Source organism: Grammomys surdaster, unplaced genomic scaffold (genome assembly GCF_004785775.1).
Source record: "Grammomys surdaster isolate TR1022 unplaced genomic scaffold, NIH_TR_1.0 125901, whole genome shotgun sequence".
NCBI classification, from domain to species: domain Eukaryota; kingdom Metazoa; phylum Chordata; class Mammalia; order Rodentia; family Muridae; genus Grammomys; species Grammomys surdaster.
Window position 1 is genome coordinate 887766 of NW_021620725.1, and position 19617 is coordinate 907382.

At 41.4% G+C, this 19617-nt stretch overlaps 1 protein-coding gene across 3 annotated transcripts in view; it reads right to left on the reverse strand.

Annotated features, from left to right (window-relative positions):
• Positions 1 to 13891, reverse strand: part of Drd3 (dopamine receptor D3) — a 44701-nt gene extending 30810 nt beyond the window's left edge. For 2 of the 3 annotated variants that reach the window (XM_028752426.1, XM_028752425.1), the window contains exon 1: positions 13558 to 13827. In XM_028752426.1, coding sequence (XP_028608259.1) covers positions 13558 to 13827 — 270 coding nt within the window. Of the gene's footprint in view, positions 1 to 13557 lie in introns of all 3 variants that reach the window. The other variant, XM_028752424.1, reaches the window with a different exon arrangement.
• Between the last annotated feature and the right edge of the window lie 5726 nt (positions 13892 to 19617).

Here is a 19617-nt window from a genome sequence, read left to right on the forward strand (position 1 = left end):
CTTCTTTCTGTCTATTTGTTCCCTCTTCCAGGATCTGCCATCAGAAATCCAATTCTCTCCTTGATCTTAGCCAAGTGCTAAGAAAACAACCTGATTAGCTGATTGAAGTGGTTCCCACTAAGATGTTATCACTTAACTTTCCTGGGAGCTTACACGCTTTAAAAACTGAGTCTGTAAGCCAGGAGGTGGAGGCCCACACCTTTAGTCTTAGCATTCAGGAGGTAGAGGAAGGCAGATCTCTGAAGTCTGAGACTAGCTTGACCTACTGACTGAGTTCCATGACATCCAGGACTACACAGAGGAACCCTGACGCAACAAAACAAAACAAACAAAACAAAACAAAAAAACCCAACCAACCAAGTGGTCTCACAAACACACACACACACACACACAATCTATCCATCTATCCATCTATATATCTGTTTGTCTCTATCTATCTATCTATCTATCTATCTATCTATCTATCTATCTATCTATCATCTATCTATTTTACCTATATCATATGTGAATGTCTATACTCCCGTCTCCCACACCATGTAAAATAACAGAAAGGATGAAGATCAGAAGTGCTAAAAGCATGGTAAGTAACTGAGTCACCTCATTTTAGAACAAGCCACCGAGAAGGCTATGATGCCCAATTTGTAGGTAGATGGAGACCTGGAGGGGTTCTTTTTGCTTGAAAGCATACAAGTAACAAAAAAAGAGCTAAACTCTCAATCTCTTCCTGACAACTGTGACTACTCCTGTTCTCAAAGACTCCTACCTTGGCACAGCACTTCAAAGAAGTGCACAGTTACATTCCACCCTACCAACATTAGATGGAGGAGGTCTGCCGTTTGTCCCTCCGTTTATCCAGAAAGTCAGTGTTTCATTGACTGCTTATATCACATGCTTGATACAAGGCATGGATGGGTGTGGTGGTTTGAATATGTTTGGCCCTCCCCCCCATATATTCATGTGTTTGAATGCTTGGCCCATGGGGAGTGGCATTATTAAGAGGTGTGGCCTTGTTGGAGTGGGTGTGGCCTTGTTGGAGGAAGTGTGTCACTGTAGGGGTGGGCTTTGAGATCTCCTAATGCTAAACTTCTGTCCAGTGTGGAATCAGAGCCTCCTGGCTGCCTGCAGAAGACAGTTTCTTTCTGCTGCCTGTGGATCAAGATGGAGAACTCCCAGCTTCCTCTAGCACCATGTCTGCCTGCCTGGGGGCTGCCATGCCTCCCACCATGATGATAAAGGACTAAATCTCCAAAACTGTAAGCCAGCTCCAAGTAAATGTTGTCCTTTGTAAGAGTTGCCTTGCTCATGGTGTCTCTTCACAGAAATGAAACTCAAACTAAAAGGGTGGGTGTATTGAAATGAATTAAACCTGGTTTGGTTCCCAGGGTCTCTGATGATAGTGCCCGTGTGAGCTGGGAGAGTGATGTGTGAATGGGTGTGGAGGAATGGAGGACTTATACGAGAGATCCTTAGAAAATGACTACGATGCACTGTGATATGCGCTGACAGAGAGATAAATACAAAGCACTGAGAGATCATAAAAGGCAAAGTAATTTTAGAAATTAAAGCAGATTTTTAAAAAATATGATTGATTTAAGGCTCTTTCGAGACTTTTTTTTCCACCTAAATTCTGATGAATAACTCACTTCAGAATTATAGGCAGCCAGGAGGTGTTACTCTCACTTGCTAATGAACAAAGCTAATTCCCTGTGGCGGGAAGAAGCGAGACAGTAGTGTCTTCAGGTACAGAGTTGGCTATTGATTTCCAGCAGACCGCCTAAGGCAGCATTTCCCAAACTTACTGATTGTAAGCAGCAGACCCCAAATCACCTGAGGCTCTTGTTAAACAAATGACTCGCAGGCCCCACTCCAAATAATGAGTCCCTTAAGTGATTCTTACAGCCTGAAAAGTTTGGAAGGATTGGTCTGGAGGGCATAATATTTATCTTCAGAAATGTTCGTCCCCCAAACAGGGCTTCATAAACATCAGGATTTCACTGTAGAGCTGAGACTGATTCTCCTGTGTCGCCTTTCCTATTGCTGGGGTTACAGGGGCATACCATGGCTTATTCGTTTATTTTTGGTGACGTTGGGGGCACAAGTCTTCAGGAACTCTAGACAAGGACTACTGAGCCGTGTCCTCTTTTCTTCAGGCATCCCTGTTTGCTTGTTTGTTTGTTTGTTTTGAAACTGGGTCTCATTATTCTTTCTTTGTTTCTAGCCCAGAGTCTCGCATTTTTTTAAATCAAGTAAAATGTGTGTCTTCTAGGATATGACAGCTTCAAACTTAACTCATGATACAGGGATTCAAGCCAACTTCTCCTTCAGAAACACCAAAGCCTCCTCTTTAACCAGTACATGGAACAGGAAGAGGGGTTTATGGTCCGTCTCTGGTAAGGATTGCACCTCTCCTTTGCATGGAAGTTAGAGGAAATAGATATCATCCTTTAGCTCCTCAAAAAGATTTTGGGGACCAATGATGGGGGAGAAGTGAGGTCGAAGAATGGGATGTTCCAGAGACAAATGGAAGATTGGACACACCTCCAGCTGTATTCTACATATAACAAAATAGTTTACCTTTTAAAATATATTTTAAAGGTCCTGGCATCCCTAATTGCCTAATTGTGCAAATGTGTTATAGAGGATAGATACTCTCTTTTCCCCTACAGGTCCTTTGAGTATATAGTATAGCTTTTGGTTTAGTGTTTTTATGGGTTCCCTGAGCATGTGACTGTGTAGGTCTCTATAGCTATATCTGCTTATTGTGCCTTTTCTTGGACTCTTTTCCTTTCGTTTGTTTTGTTCTATTCCGATATACTAGCTGTTGTTTTATATTTTATTATTATCCTTGTTTATTTTCTAATGAGAGACAGAGAGGATGTGGATCTGGAAGGTAAGAAAGTCAGGAAGGACTGGGAGGAGCAGAGGGAGGGGAAACCATAATCAGGATATATTATGTCAAGGGGAAAAAAATCTATTTTCAATAAAAGGGAAAAAGAGACATCTGGTCTTCTAAAGTAAGTTCTTCAGAGGGACAGTAAAAATATTTAAAGTGCAGTTTGTGTTTATAAAAAAATTGCATTCATTAAATCATAGGATGAAAGTTTTGTTAAGTTTCAGGATTTTTTATTGACTACAGAGATTTTGATAAGAATTTTCTTCCAAAAGAGACTCTAAAAAAAAATTAAATTTTACATTTGTTGTTTTCCCCTGAGTAGTCAAGAAAAACAGAAGGCAAGAGAGCATAAAAAGGTTTTGTATGTTAATAAAAATGCATGGTTTTAAATACAGTTGAGAATCAACATGTAAAATATCTAAATAGAATTGCTTCATGGCCAGGCAGTGGTGGCGCATGCCTTTAATCCCAGCACTTGGGAGGCAGAGGCAGGTAGATTTCTGAGTTCCAGGTCAGCCTGGGCTATACAGAGAAACCCTGTCTTGAAAAACCAAAAAAAAAAAAAAAAAAAAAAAAAAAGAATTGCTTCATGATATAGTCTTGATAAATAGAGGGGATCACGCCTAAGAACATTAAATGAAGTAAATTTTAAAAAACCCTTTTGCCAGGCAGTGGTGGTGCACGCCTTTAATCCCAGCACTTGGGAGGCAGAGGCGGGCAGATTTCTGAGTTCGAGGCCAGCCTGGTCTACAGAGTGAGTTCCAGGACAGCCAGGGCTACACAGAGAAACCTTGTCTCAAAAAACAAACAAACAAACAAAACAAACAAAACAAAACAAAAAAACCAAAACCTTTTATTTCATTATTGGGTTTCTTTTCCTAAGAATACTTTCATATATAAAATTGTTAAATATAATAAGATTTTGTTAAGGAAGAACTATATGTAAAATCTGGATGTATGTACTTCTCAAAGTTCTTCCTGTTAAATTTGAGATTACCAAAGATGCCTCTCCCTAGGAACAGTGACATTTGGTTTCTGAACAAGCTTTCTTATTACTCTGGATGTGACAGACAAAATCCTGTGTGCTCACCTCATACCAAGCACAGAGTTACTAGCAAGTGATTAAACTGTTAAGGTATGATTTGTCTGCCTGGATCTACTTTTCCCCTTGGGGTATCCAGGCATCGTTGGACACTGGGCTGGACTGGAAGGGATGGCCAGATGGGTGGGTTCTCCTGGAAGGGATGGCCAGATGGGTGGGTTCTCCAGAGACAGTGTTCAGTGAAACAGTTCTCTTTATTGGGGATGAACAAGGCCTATATAAACCTTGGAGACAGAATAGGGGTTTTGGGGTGAGTTACATTATTGGTTGAGGCTGTAGTGCTGAGTGTTTTATTTGCATGAAGAGGAATTTCAAGTGGTTATAGGGAGAGAGGAAGTGTAACCTGTAATCTGGGCAGCAGGCTATGTGACTACCTCAAGGGTGTCAGAGGTGGGGGTCATAAGGCTACGTGTACCTGGAACACTCAGGCCAAGAGCAGGGAGGAAGCAGCCTACAGCTACAGATCTCGGGGGGAGAGCATTGGGTTTGGATACATCTCCACCTCACTCTTGCTCCAGACCTGCTCCTCCTGTTCTTGCACAGCTTTCTGGCCCCAAAAGGATTTTGTTAAATTCTCAGAGAAATTGCTAAACTGAGTTTTGTTAGGCAGTTTTAAAACATAAATTTAAGATATAAAGTAAGAAAATTGAAGGACTAGTCCTACTTGTGGAGACACTTTTGCATGGCTTCTGGGCCTTTCTGCTTATAAAATATACATATATTTAGTCAATGTTGAGGTGGTCTGGCTTTGCTGTTGCAGTGATAAGCTGATACCCAATTCCAGTTCATGCTAATAGATAATAAAATGTATTTTGTTATAATGTTATGATATTAAATATTTTGACACCTAATTGTATAGATATGCATACTATAGAACTGTTAAGATAGCACCAGTATTGTTTCCAAAAAGCAATGTTAGATTTATAGTCTCGATGTTCATTGTATGATAAGATTCAAGTTTTATGTTTTATATATAACAAAAGTGTTCTTATGGTAACATGTAATTCTGGGTCTATAGCTATAATGGTTATTATCTCTAAAGTAACACTATGCTAGTGAGTAGCTAAAAGCTGTAACATGATAGAAATACCATTAGAAATTTTATCCTATTTATGTTTTCCAGATATGTTTGCATATAAACACACATAATTTTGTGTATAATAAAGATCTCCCTGTTTTTAAAGAACATTCAGCAAAGAAAATTTGGGGCCTAAAACATCTTAGACTGTTTATAACCTAATTACATTGTGTCTGTCGGGAATATACAATCGCTTGCGCTACAAATGGTGTCCATGTTGTGTCTGGAGTATAGATATGAATGTATACACATATTAGCTGGATATCCAGCATTTACAAAGTAAGCCACACATGAGCTTTAGACAAGTACCAACATTCTAAAATACTTCACAATTAAGTGTTTGAGACATTATCAGACTTCTTAAACTCAAAACATCTCATACTGGGCTGAGGAGGTAGCACAGTGGTAGATTCTTGACTAGGATTAGAGGGGTTCATGGTTCAGTCCCCCAGCACCACACGTAAAAGGTCCAATTTTATTTGGTTTTTCTTTTCCTCATTCTAAGCCAAATATCTTAAAAAGTAAAGCCACAGATTTAAAGGATACAGATGGCACACACATGGTTTCTGATTTCAGGAATATCATCATCTAATAAAAAGCTAAGAATTATATTAATACACAGCCATCTAGATGAATTACACAAAATTTTTCACAGTTGTTAGAGAATCTTCAAGAATGTGATGAGAAACCATGTGTTAGTAGGTTAGCAATATTAGAATGGTTCTTTTCAAAAATTTCTAGTCCTTTATATCTGAAACAACTGGATGTCCCTAGAATATCCTATGTTTAGTAAATTTTACTAAAAGGATGTTGAAAAATGCAGAGTTGATGTCTTATGTTTCTCATTCATTGTGTCAGTTTTTTTTTTTTTTTTCGAGACAGGGTTTCTCTGTGTAGTCCTGGCTGCCTGGAACTCACTCTGTAGACCAGGCTGGCCTCGAACTCAGAAATCTGCCTGCCTCTGCCTCCCAAGTGCTGGGATTAAAGGCGTGCACCACCACCACCCGGCTATTGTGTCATACTTTTAACAGAATTAATTTAAGTTTCACTTTGGGTTGAGATCTTTTTAATGACTTTTTTCACAGATCTGGCTAAAAATGGCTTCCATGTTTGTGAGATGTGTGCTTGCACACAAGGAAATAAGTCTATTTGTAGACAATGATACTGTTTTCAAAAATGTGTAAAATGCCTGAAAAATTAAATATTCTAATTTGCTTCAAAAGCAAGAAATTCTGAATAAATATGGTATGTATTTCCTTTTACATCTGTGATCCTCCAGGATCCAATTTTCCTAGGATGTAAAGCTGGAAAAATGATTTATCAAGCTGATGCCATCAGAGCTGAGATTGTTAATAATGGTACCATTTATGAGCCCTATGTACGTTCCTAGTTACTTGGTTGAGGCAGAATAAGTGGAGAGTGTGGTCAGAAAGGCTTTACACAAAGACTATGAATTAACACATGAAAGAAATCAGCTGGCCAAGAGGAAGACTAGAAACCAACCCCAAAGCCAACAAGCAACAGATAAAGCCTTTGAGAAAAGGCTTCTGCTATACAAAGGTTCAAGAAAGCCTTGATATGAAAATCACCTATAAAATTCCCAGTCCTTGGAATAGTCTTTCATAAAGTGTTACCACTGAGCTTAGAACCATCCTAGCTCTGGTCTGCCTCCTCCCTGGAAGGAAGGAGTCCTCTTTCTTAATAAAGGATCCCTGCTTCTACAACGATCCTTGTAATCCCGTATGATTCGGTCTTGGTATACAAGAATCTGCAAAGCCTGATGGTTGCCAACCAAAGCCTGATTGATATTCACTGATGTCATTATGACCAACATTTTGAGCATATGTAACAACTTGTGCCTAAGCATTTTGTATTCCAAGCTGCACCACTCTTAGAGACTAAAATTTTAAATGCTGGCCATTTAAGGAGAACACACACTATACATACATACATACATACATACATACATACATACATACATATTAATATAAGATATTCTTTAAACCATTAGGCCCTGTTCTTTTTTGTTTTGTAATTCTCTTTGAAGTTGTGGTCTGTTAATATTTCTCTACAAAATGGGACTCAAAAATCTCACTTTTATTATTATTTTATTGTTGTTGTTGTTGTTGTTGTTTTTCAAGACAGGGTTTCTCTCTGTAGCCTTGGCTGGTCTCAAACTCACCAGCTGGCCTGGAACTCACAGATCTGCTAGCTTTTGTTTCCTAAGCTGGGAATAAGGTCTGTACCAGTATGCATGGCAAAAACCTCATTTCTTACTACTACAAAGCTAGTGTGTTGGACAGGTACCACAGGAGGCCAAACTTAAAGCTGACCTTCAGAGAAAAGAATAAGAAAATGCTTTCCACTCCACATTCTGTCAAACGAGAGGCTTAAATGGACTTGCAGACAACTCTGCTAAGTGCACAATGAACAGGAGTCTTTCTACTCAAGACTCAGTATTTTCAAAATTTAAGCATATACTCTAAGTAATCTTGCTCTGATAACCGTTCTTTCTTGAGCTCTCAGTGACTTCAATTTGGACAATAAAAGGGCCTTGGACACTAGATCCTACGTGATACATCTTCTCTAATATAGATTTGGATCTGGCCAGTCAGGAAATAAATCTCATCCTGGTGAGGGATGAAATGATGTTTTCCAAAATTGTGCAGAGCCAGGAGGATACAGTCAGAATAAAAATGGTGTATGATCAGAGGCAGTGACAGCCCAGGCAAAGAGGAGGCCAGCAAAGACTAGAACCACGAATACCAGCTTTTCCAAAGGAACTGAGGAAGCCAAGAGGTGATAAAGGCTGTGGAGGTGACCCGACAGTAGCAAGACCTCACAGTCGTTATAATTCCTTCAAGCACAGGGCTATTTCAGGATTTTTTTTTTTATATCTGTACAATCCAATAATAGATGACATAACATCTCAACGCCTTGAAGAAGGAGGAGTGGACAGAGGAAGAGATGGGGCAGAGGGATGTAATAACATAGCAGCATAAAAATATAACAGATTCTCATACTGAGAGTGGAAGCAGCCTGCTGAGACTAGCGACAAGGCAGGCACCCTGGGACTCAGTGCCCGTGCTGTCAGGAAAGGACCAATTAACCTGTCTCTCTGCTAGATCTGCATGAGTGTGTCTTTTTTCTCCTCTCTCTCTCTCTCTCTCCCTCTCTCATGGATTTGTGTAAATTATAAGGCTGTCACAGACATGGTGGAAAGAAATCAGATTCTTTCTGCCAGTAGTTTGGACAGACTGAAAATAAATCCATTTTCCTAGACCAATCATTGTTTTAAAATTTCTTTTGGAATACAGGGAAACAACACAGTGGTTTATGGGCCTCAGGTTGAGAACACTTGCTCTAGAGGGATAGGTTTTTAGTTGTTTAGGGGGAAGTAGCCAAAAAACAAAAGCAAAATCACTTCTCTAATTATCCTCTTCATTTCTTTTTACTTGTCTTATTTATAATCTTTAAAAATTGAAAAAAAAAATATATGCATGTCTGCCTTAGTATGAGCCAGTTCCTGCAGGAGTCAGAAGAGGGCATCAGATCTCCTAGAACCAGAATTACAGGTAATTGTTGTGAGCCTCCCAGTTTAGATGCTGGGAACCAAACTCAGGTCCTTTGGAAGAGCAACAGTGCTATAAACCTCTGGGTTATTTCTTCACATCTCTTTAAAAGCGGATTTGTTGTGGGGGGGGGGGAAATTGGGGCTATAAATGAGAACTTTTCACATCTTTGATATTGATATGGGAAATTTAATAGCTGCGGATGCTACTGTTGTTGCTTGGAAAGATGGCAAGCAGTTAGTTGCACTTGTTCCTTGGGGTTTGTGGGGTTGACTGGGGACAGAGGTTGACTATAGTGACTACAAACTACAGGTAGACTACAGACTGGAGACCTCCTGAAAAGTCCTGTTTGGCAGAGCTGAATTTAACCCAACCATGAATTTCATTGACATGAAGCTGTGTCCGCAATAAGGGGTTAGCTTGGAGTTAAAGCTTACTCAGAGTTGAGGGTGAGGCACCATAGAGGAGTAACTTTAGGATGTGTGCTCCCAGACCCACTTGTCACGAGACTATGGCCGGATTTCCTGTGTGCCCATCATATTAGAGGATGGTCATCTAAGCTCTTCCAGCTTTTAATGGTCTCTCACTTTTAGCAAATCCAAAGTTCATGAGAAGCCCCTATTTCTTTGCTTCCCAGTGGGAGGTATTAAACCACTATTATCTGTTTCTGAACTGAGGTGCAACTCTTCTTTAAAAACCATGTTTTTAATAATTGATATTTCAGGGTCCAAAGACTTTCCCTGTCTTATACATTCCTTTCTGCCATCACCCTCAATTTAGGCTATTTCTTCTGTGGTGTGTCTCTGAATCAACCCTGTTCTACTTTGATGTTTCAGGGGTGGGTCACTTTCTCTACTTCTCTATGGTTCTTGTTTTTGAATCTTTTCTCCTGTCCAAACTGAGACCCAAGTCTTCTGACTTTAGTACAAGTACTCCTCCAGCAATGAAGGAATTAATTCTCAATAAACCTAACAGAAAGTGTCATAAGTGGAAAACACACTTTATATATCCAGCCTGTCCAAAGCATAGCTCAGCAGCACATGGGCAGGGCAGTATTGATTTCTTCTTGAGGTCATGAGAGTAAATGGGAGCTGTGATTCCTGATGCTTCTCGGCACACTTGAGATATTGTGCTATGTACAGCTAGCCTGGGAGAAGATCAGAATTCAAAAATTTGAGATGTGGTTCCTATTGAATGTGTATTATTTTCACACCATCATAATGATGAAAAAAATTGTAAGTCAGACCGTTGGTAGAAGGAACTGTTTGTATTTCAGATATTTTCCTGCATTCTTTCTTCCCTTCTCCATCCTTATATAACTGCATTGAGAATCACAGAAAGTGCTTAACCAAGTGGAACCAAGGAGGATGTGTGTGCTTGAAGAGAGAGAGCTCCAGCCTGCAGCCCTGTGAAGCCGGAAATTAGAAACTGAAGAGCTAATCTGAGATAGAACTCCACAGTGCTACCTAGAAAAGAGTCTCCCAGAAAATGATGAGAACTGGATTAAAGAGCTAAGCTGGGGCCTTCGGAAACAGAACTTGTAAGGCCACCCATATACTTTCTGTCCTATGACAAAGACAGAGAATACTGAGGTAGTTTTGTAGACAGCCTCTGTGAGTTTCCTGATACACAGCCTCCCACCCCCCAGGGCAGGCTCCTGTGCATTTAGTGAGGAAGGTAACATTTATGACCACTGACTGTACCTCAGGTTGACTCCGCCTTCTGGGATGTCCCTGCATTCTACTGGGGATCCATGAGAACCCTGAGCTACTGATACGTTTCTTGGAAGGGGCACAGTTTTAAAGCATGCTAATGCCAGTTCTGACTGGGTGATGAGTTCCAAGAAAGTCCTGTGTTATAAGCCAGTCCAACTGAGTGCCTCTTGATACCTCCACAGTTTCTCTCTTGTGTAGATGGTAGGGTGTGCATATATGAGGCTTACTGCCTATCACTTTGCCTGAGGTCTCAATGAAAGAGGCTGAGCAGAAAGAATGGTAGAGAAATGGAGTTGGAACCCTTATCAAAGTATGCCCTCAGCCTGCACTGCCATAGGACTGTTACAAGTGGGAGCCAGTTCATTGTGTTTACAATTTAAACTGAGTGGAGTTGATATTTCTTAGACTTACAACTAAAACTGTCTGAGTGGATAGACTTACAGATCATGCTTTTAGTTACCAAGGCACCCCCTTAGGTGATGACAATTGAGACTAACTTCAGCCCAGCATGAAAAATGTTGCTATCCCTGTTTTATTCACGTAATATCATGTCTTCAGACACCCTGTTTGGAGTCACTATCATACAGCGACCCCGGATTGGAACGCCATCCATTCCAGTGAATTCCAAATGGTGGTGTTGGATGACAATTTACTGTCCGTTTGATAGCAATTCCTCAGCCTCTGTGTTTTCCTGTTTAACACAACTTAAATTTTAACGTTTTCTTTTTTTGGTCTTGTCCAGCTCATGACCTAGTTCTTGCCAGTTAGACTGAAGTTCCTTGGGGAGATGATTCAAGTTGAGCTGTTTCAGATTTCTCTTCCCTCTCCCTTCTCTCCAAGTCAGACTATGGACTTTGTGAGTCTATGGGCTTTCAGATAGTTTCCTTCTCATTCATGTCTGCCCTGTCTCCTGAGGGCTCTCAAATCTTTGGACAGCAGCATCTTTGGTCCATACCACATTGTTCCCTCTTAGGTATGAACAATAATTTATAGACCAGCCACTCAAACTGCATCATCTTCAGGACTCATTAATAAGCATGGTGGTTGGCTTTTCTCTGGGACACAATCATATCTTAGTTGAATAATGGCTGCTTTAAATCTTACCCTCTGCTCTAGCAAGATAGACACTTGACTACTAGAGAAAGACTCAGATACTGAATTATATTGACTAGCCTCTAGTCACTAAAGCCTTGAGACAAAATGATAAGAACATAAAGTGGCTTCCAGAGCCAACCCATTTCCCAGTGGGGTATATCTCTGCTCTTCCATGCATTTAATTGAATATAGGTTTCATCAACCATGCACTGGCTTTCTGAAAACTGTCCCCCACAACAGGCTGCTGTTTTTCATTGTTGTTTTGGGGGATAGTGGGTTGCTAACAGCTCAATCATGTCATTTTCACTGGAGACAACCCGGTGACACCACTCCAGAGAGTCTGTTAAGACCTTTAGCCAGGTTTCTGATGGTTTTCTACAAAGCTGGTTGCTCTCCTGTGTTCAACAGTAGATTGGGGACATCATTGATATTGGCAACTGTGGTCAGAAGGGGATTGCCATACTGTTCTAGTGCAGAAAAGTCACGATATTCATATTCTAAATAGGTATGGATGGAAAATTTCCACTATGGTCCAACCAGACTTCCAGAAGCAATCACAAACAGGCAGATCAACAGAGCCTCTACTGTAGGCATCAAAGGCCTAATTTTGTCATAGATAAGTGGAAATGCTTATTGGACTGAAGTCCTCTTTGCCTCTATTTCTTTCTGGCATTCATCCTGTGGGAGGTCCAAAGAATCCCTGAACTGGAGTGATTATCAGGGTGCAGTTGCGACTAGGAATCAGTGGGTTGGGGTATGTGAAAAATCTCAGTTTTTAACCCAAATATTACATGTTTTGAACTCCTTTGTCATTACCATTGACTATCAAATAATAAATAGTTCATCCCTTTGACAGTTGGTAGCATGATTTCAGGAGAAGAGAAAGGCATTGCCTTGACACCACGGATGACTTAGCATAATTGGGTTGACAGAAAAGTCAAGATAATTGTAAGATCCCTCGCCATCAGGATTATCCTACCTGGAAAGAAGAAATACATATTTCTCCCTCTAGAACTACCTCAGTCAGCTTGCTTATTCTTCTTCCTCTCCTGTTCTTTCTATACCTATTCATTTATTTTCTCATGTGCCCCCCTTGCACTCGTAAGTCTAATTTTAGTACCCAGTCACTCTTTAATACGGGTACTAGCTTAGGCAGTCTGTGTTCAAGGCTTTTACTCTCCCGTGATATGTCATACTTAATTAACTGTCACCTTCACTATTAATATTAACTGAAATATTAATTTGATGAATCTTAATTTCTCTTAATCATAGCATCATTTTGATCCTTCATTGGATATCTTTTTAGAGTGACACTCAGTGCAGAGGAGAAATATTAATAGCACATTAAGGCGTTTCAAACATCTCTTTAATAATTGCATGTTTTCCTGGTAAGGAAGTGTGTTTCTTGAACAGATGTAGGCACCCTGATTTTCTTGTTAGCAAATGGATGTTTTGTCTTGATCACCTTCTGACTCTTATTTTGCACCTTTAAATGAAAATACTTTCAAATTTAAGAAATGTTCCTCCCAATATTAATTCTCCAGAGCCCGGTGCATTCTTGGAGTGGTGAGGGCTTTGTACTATTAATGGAAGCATGGGAAATTTAAATGTGAAGGTTTAGCCTGATCCTTTGGTAGCAGAATCTATGGAGGGCCAGCACCCAGGAGGAAAGAGTCAAGATGAAGAGCAGTTGAAACATGAAGAGGCGGCAGGGGGATCTGATCTATATGCTGACCATTCTAACTTTCCTCTCATTTATTAGAAAATATTTTCTCCCTCTTGTCCTGTACCTCTTATTCCAGATAGATTGAACCTGGGTGAAGATGCTCATCCTTCAGCATTATCACATGACTGGCATAAAGCGAAAGTATTTTTAGGAAGGGTCCCATCATTCAAGTCCAGTCGCCTGGATACCGGACTGACAGGCAGGGAATCATTCCCAGGCCTCTGATTCTCATGAGCTTCCCTCAAGTGTCAGCTCTCTCACCAGAAGGAAGATGCTCACATTTCTCCTTCCTTCCTCAGTCCTCTGAGCACTAACTTCAAGGGCTATTCTGAGTCGTTACCCACTCTGGAGAAGCATATACCATGAGTGCACTTACCTCCAAGTACACCACCCATGGCATCACCAAAGTAGCCACTAGCAGGTCCGCTACAGCCAGGCTCACCACTAGGTAGTTGGTGGTGGTCTGTAGGGCACGCTCCCTCAGCACAGCTGCACATACCAGGCCATTGCCAAAGATGATAGCCAAGATGAGTGCACAGTAGGACAGAGCATAGTAGGCATGCGGACGGGTCCGGTTGACACCAGTGGAGTTTTCTGCCCCACAGGTGGAGTTGATGTGGCTGCTTATCTGGCTCAGAGGTGCCATAGCCCAGACAGAGGAATGTGACTCCAAAATGTTTCTAGGAAAAGACAGACAACAATGTGGGTTAAATCAGACTGGATATGATAAGCAGTTACAGTATAAAATATTTCATGTCTACAAATATTGATGGAAGATTTCCTATATAATAGCAGGCAGTGGGGGGGCAGCTGGAGAGATGTCTGGCTCAGTGGTTAGGAGCACTGACTGCTCTTCCAGAGGTCCTGAGTTCAATTCCCAGCAACCACATAGTGGCTCACAACCATCTGTAAGTAATGGGATCCCATGTCCTCTTCTAGTGTGTCTGAAAAGAGCAACAGTGTACTCACATACATAAAATAAGTAAATAAATCTTTAAAACAGAATAAAAACAAGCAGGCCGTGCTATAAGAACTGGAAATTCAGTTAAGAACAAAATAGATAATTCTTCCCTTTATGAAGCCTCTATGGGGGGCGGGGGAGATTTAATAATCAAGAGAAGGCCTGTTCAGTGATAATATGCATTTTGGAGAAAAGTAAATCAGAAATGGGAGTTGGGGAGTGGTCGAGGATAGTGTGACTGTGGGCAAGCACAGTTAGACAACAAGGAAGGCTACTTGGCTATATTAGTAGCAAAGTCAAGGATAGCAGAGGTAGAGGAACAACACAGGCACCTGTGTGCGGCCCATGCAGGAGGAACAGGAGTGAGTGAGTGTGTGTGTGTGTGTGTGTGTGTGTGTGTGTGTGTATGTGTGTGAATGCCTCCAGAGAGGGCCAGGGTTTAGAGGGAGTAGCAGGAAGGCCAGCAGCTGGAGCCTAATGAATCTAACCACAACTGGCTCATATTCTTAAGTCTTACATTTTTGGTAATATTGTAGTTTCCCATGTATTCCTCTAAACCAGCAGTACTCAACCTATGGTCGAGACCCCCACAGGGTTTGCATATCAGATGTCATATTCTGCGTATTACAATTTATAACAGTAAAACATTTACAGCTCTGAGGAAGCAACAAAATAATTTTATGGTTGGGGGGGTCACTACCACACGAGGAACTGTGTTAAAGGGTCACAGCATTAGGAAGTTGAGAACCACTGCTCTATGCCCTGTTTTTAAACTGTCTTTTGTTTTTAACTACCTATTAAAAGCTACTAGCATGCTATCTTTCAGTTGGCAATCTTAGTAAATTATATATTTTTTTATTGCTGTGACATAGAAGAATGTGAGGTTTGAGAGCTTGTGTGGGTGACTGAGAACCATGCTTGCACTCAGCATGGGATGGAAGCTGTTTCACCTGGCCATTTCCTAGCTCTGGGACCACTCGAGTGTGATCTACCTCTGAGCTGCAGTTTTCTTCTCTATAAGATGGAGGACCGATAGAGCCCAGTTCTTAAGGTTTTGCACCCCAGGCACTGTGGAAATGCTATACAGGGCAGGATTATACCTCGGTATGCAAACCACAGCTCCATGCAACAGCCTAGGCTGCCTTCACACTCAAGGCGATCCTACAGCCTCAGACTCCCAAGTGCTGAGCTCACAGGCAGGGACCACCTATGATTGGCACATAACACACACTGTTTTGTGTGGTAAACTTTGGAAGCCATGCCTTGGACCTTAAAGACTACGCAAGTACAATGTTGGCTCTTTGTTTGTTTGTTTATAGCCTGTTTATTTTCTTTCTCTTCAAAAATTTAATAAAAACATTATGTGTGTCTCTATGTGTGTATGAGTGTGTGTATGAATATGTGTGTGTGTGTGTGTGTGTGTGTGTGTGTGTGTGTAGGTGAGCGTAGTATAGTACGTGTGCATGCATGCATCCATGTGTGCTTGTGGAAGGCAGATGGAAGGCAGAGGGGGATGTTGAATTTCTGGCTCCATCTCTCTTTACCTTATTTCTTTGAGACAGGGTCTCTCCCTGAACCTGGACCTAGTCATGCGGCCAGAAACCCAGAGCTCCTCTAGTCTCTGCCCCTCACAGTACAAATGGCCACATGCAGCTTTTTGTGTGGGTGCTGGGATCCAAACTCAGGTCCTCATGTTTGTGCTGCAAGCGCTCTGACCCACTGTGCCAACTCTCCAGCCCGTGCTTTCCTGTTTTTCTTCCTCCAACCTCTACAGATGTACTTGTCTACCCCATGCTAATGATTGTTAGTCTCCTGTAACTTTCTTCAATATGCCATTTGCTCTCATGCTTTACATAGGGAATGACGGCTTTGGGAGACTAGATTAGAGAAGAAAAAATTGAATATTTGAGTTTAGTACAGTGACTTTTGTATTTATGGGAAGTGTACAATGTAGAATTTTTTGAAGGTTCCAAATCTTAAAAGATTAGTTATCAGTTGTAAATGTTTAATCTCTATAAAGTCCCCTAGTGCCCACCAAAGCTTATGGGCCAGTGATGACTAGTTTAAAATCTTTTCTAACCCAGTTTGATGCCCTTGCTTTTTAAACAGGTAGATAAGACCCAACGACAAGAGTAACAAATGTATCTTGAGTCCTATGCTTATTAGGGTGTTCTAAGTCTTTCAATTTTGCCTTTAACATTTGGAAGACACAGCAACTGTCTGGTTACCATCACAATGGGGAAAATAAGCCCTTAAATCATGCAGGGTTGAGCCAAGAGTGGTGGCACATGCCTTTACTATCAGTAGGCAGAATCGGGTAGATCTCTGTGAGTTACAAGTCAGCCTGGTCTACATAGTGAGTTCCAGGACAGCCAGAGTTACATAGTGGGACTCTGATTTAAAAAAAAAAAAAATAAGGAGGTTTGGATTCAGAGTGGCAAAGACACCTGAGTTTATCAGCTGTACCCCTGATCCTAGTTTGTAGGAAGCAGCCCTATGTTCATGGGGCACAAAAGGTCTCACTACTGAAGAAAACACCTGAGTTCAGAGGGTATCAGTGCATCAGGGCCATATGCTAGAAAAAGACCTGAAGTCTGTGGCTCACAATGTGGTCCTGAAACCTAAGTACAAGAGATTCTGCCCTCAGTCTTTATGGCCATTCTGGCCTTCTGCCATAGTATGAATATCTAAGTACCCACCAAATCTATCTGTTAAAGTTTTTACTCTCCACTCGGTGATGGTATCCAGAGGTGGTTGTTTAGTGAAGTGACTGGTGCTGAATAGTGGGAACTGCCCGGTGAGAACACAGTGTGAAGACAGGTGCCTGTAAACCACACCCCAATTCTGCTGGTGCCTTCCCCTTGAACTCTCCAGCCTCCAGAGACATGAGAAGTACACTTCTATTGTTTATAAGCTTCCCAGGCTGTGGTATTTTGTCACAGCAGTCTGAACTGGTTGGCAGGTCTTTTCCAGCCATTTCCTCCACAGATCTACTGAGACTCCTATCTACTGTACCTTTCTAGAGCCAAGGATCCAGAATCTTGGAAATTTCTTAGAGCCTATTGCCAGTGCATCAGGACTGGATCATTCTAGATCTGTCAGCCTGAAGGTGTGTAAGGCCTAGGTCCATGTGGTAACTAGTGGTTGACATTTAGGTAAAAATCTTCTGTGTAGCTGGCATGGGGTGAGAAAAAGACACAGTCCCCAGGTAAGACAGAGGCGTACTCACATTTTATATGAAATTGTAAATGCAGATTTACCCTTTCAGTTTGGTACAGTATATATTTTCCCTTCTTAGAAATTGTGTGTGTGTGTGTGTGTGTGTGTGTGTGTGTGTGTATGCTTGTAAGTACAGGTATTCATCAAAGCTAGAGTTACAGGTGGTTGTGTTCTGCTAATATGTGTATTAGAAAGTAAATTTATTTTTGTATTTTTTCCCCAAGGCATAAGGGTTAAAAAATGTTTCTAAAATATTTTTGGTCATAGCACTGTGACATTTAGATGTGATATACATGGGCCCCTGTGAGAACTCTTTAGGTCTTGGCGGGAGTAGAAGCTGGTGGTTGTCAGGGTTTATTCTCAACCCTGTCAGCCACAGCTTTCCTTGAATTAAGGGGCTGCTTAATCATGGCTATCATTTTACACCACACTTGGAAACAGTTCTGCCTGAAAGAAGTGTTAAAATGCAGAAATGGGTAGAAAAGGGTGACCAACTTGGAACGAATTCAGAGAACTACTTAAAAGTGTTCTTTTCCAAAGCACATTGTTTGCAGTCAATATATTTTTAACACATAATAATAATTCTTGGTAATAATTATAATTTTCTCATTATTAGGAGAAGGGCAGCCGCTACCCTGGAGATAGCGTTGCTGCTGCCAAAGGCTTTTTAGAAAAACACAGCGCTTTCTGATTGTTCAAGGATATTCCCACTTGGAGGCGGGCTCAGGCCCAGAATACCTTTCTCTTTACAGCTGGGCTACCTTCAAGGCAGGGGCCAGGTCTCCTCCTTTCCTGGAGTCTGCAGCTGTTTAACCTAAGCCTTATCTTCCCTGTCAAGTAAGGAGGAAAAGGTAAAGCCAGGGCTTCTTGTTACCATGTTGCCAGGCTTTGCCCTGCGCCCTGAGGATTGACAGCTTCTTAAAAAGTAGTCTGGGGAGTGTCAAGGGTTAATGGTGAGGAGGCAGACCTCACTTCTGTAAATCAGCTCTGCACCTGATGCTAGATGGACAACTATCTGGATTTCTCGTTTGTGCTTTTACATTGCTCTATTTCCGGTCTTAGACTCTTCCTAGCAGCGGGTGGGCAGACCACAGCAATCCCAGAGTTCTGGTTGTGAGAGATGAAAGCAGAGATGGGTGAGATACGCTGTACTGCTCCCTGCTAATTACTTCCACTTTCTTTCTCCACCTTGGATTTTTTTTTCTTTTTAAATGAAGATTTCTTATACAACTCTGAGTTAGATCTCCCTAGCTTCCCCCACCCTCTGTTTATACTTCTGATAGATGTGCTAAGAGATAGTGAACTAGTCTCAGGATGAAGCTGAGAGTCTGAAGAATTCATTAACTTAATAATCACTCTCCGAATAATTCATAATGAGAGACCAGTTGTTTCATCAGCAGAATGAGGATAAATCATGCCTACTTTATGGGGTTATTGTGAAGCCCAAATGCAATTATGTGTTTAAAGCCTTGACACTGTGGTCAATTTGGGCTGATATTTTTTTGTTTTGAAGGATGCCTTCTGCAGTGTTGATGTTTAGCAGTGTCCTTGATCTAGCTACTGGTTGCAATAACCAAAAAGTGGACATGCTTAATATCAAATGGGGGAGGGAGCAAAATGACTCTCCTACTAGAGAAGTGTTGCTGTGACATGGGACCTAATGTGTTGTCAACAGGAAAGCGTGAGGAGACAGAGGAGGAAAATACGCCATGGCTGCCAATCATCTGATGGACTTGGTGATGAGGAATTTACTGGTGACCTCAACAAAGAATGTTGGGAGTTAAGAGAAACTGGAGAACAGAGGCTAAGGAGTTGGCTCAGTGGGGAAGAACATTCAGTGAGGATCCCAGTTTGAATCTCTAATACCCAGGTAAAAATTGCTGTTTATGACTGGGTGATTGCCTATCATCCCAGTGCTGTGGGGGCCTGTGACAGCTGAATGCTAGGAGTTTGGTGGCTGTCAGTCCAGCTCTAGATTCAGTGATAGACTCAAGGGAATGAGTCTGAGTGTGATAGAGTAGGACATATGACAGCTTCCTCTTGTTTCTGCATCATATTATACACATGTGTGCTCATATATTACAGATACCACACTGGCATGGGGATGGGGGCGGGTGGGGATGGTGGTCAAGGGCTAGAACATTAACTTCTCACCCCGAGCTCTTAAGATATACTGCATGCAACATCGCTTACGTTTTTTTAAGAAGACTGAATTTCATATAAAGCATTGATTCATCCTGGTCTTTTTAGTGTATT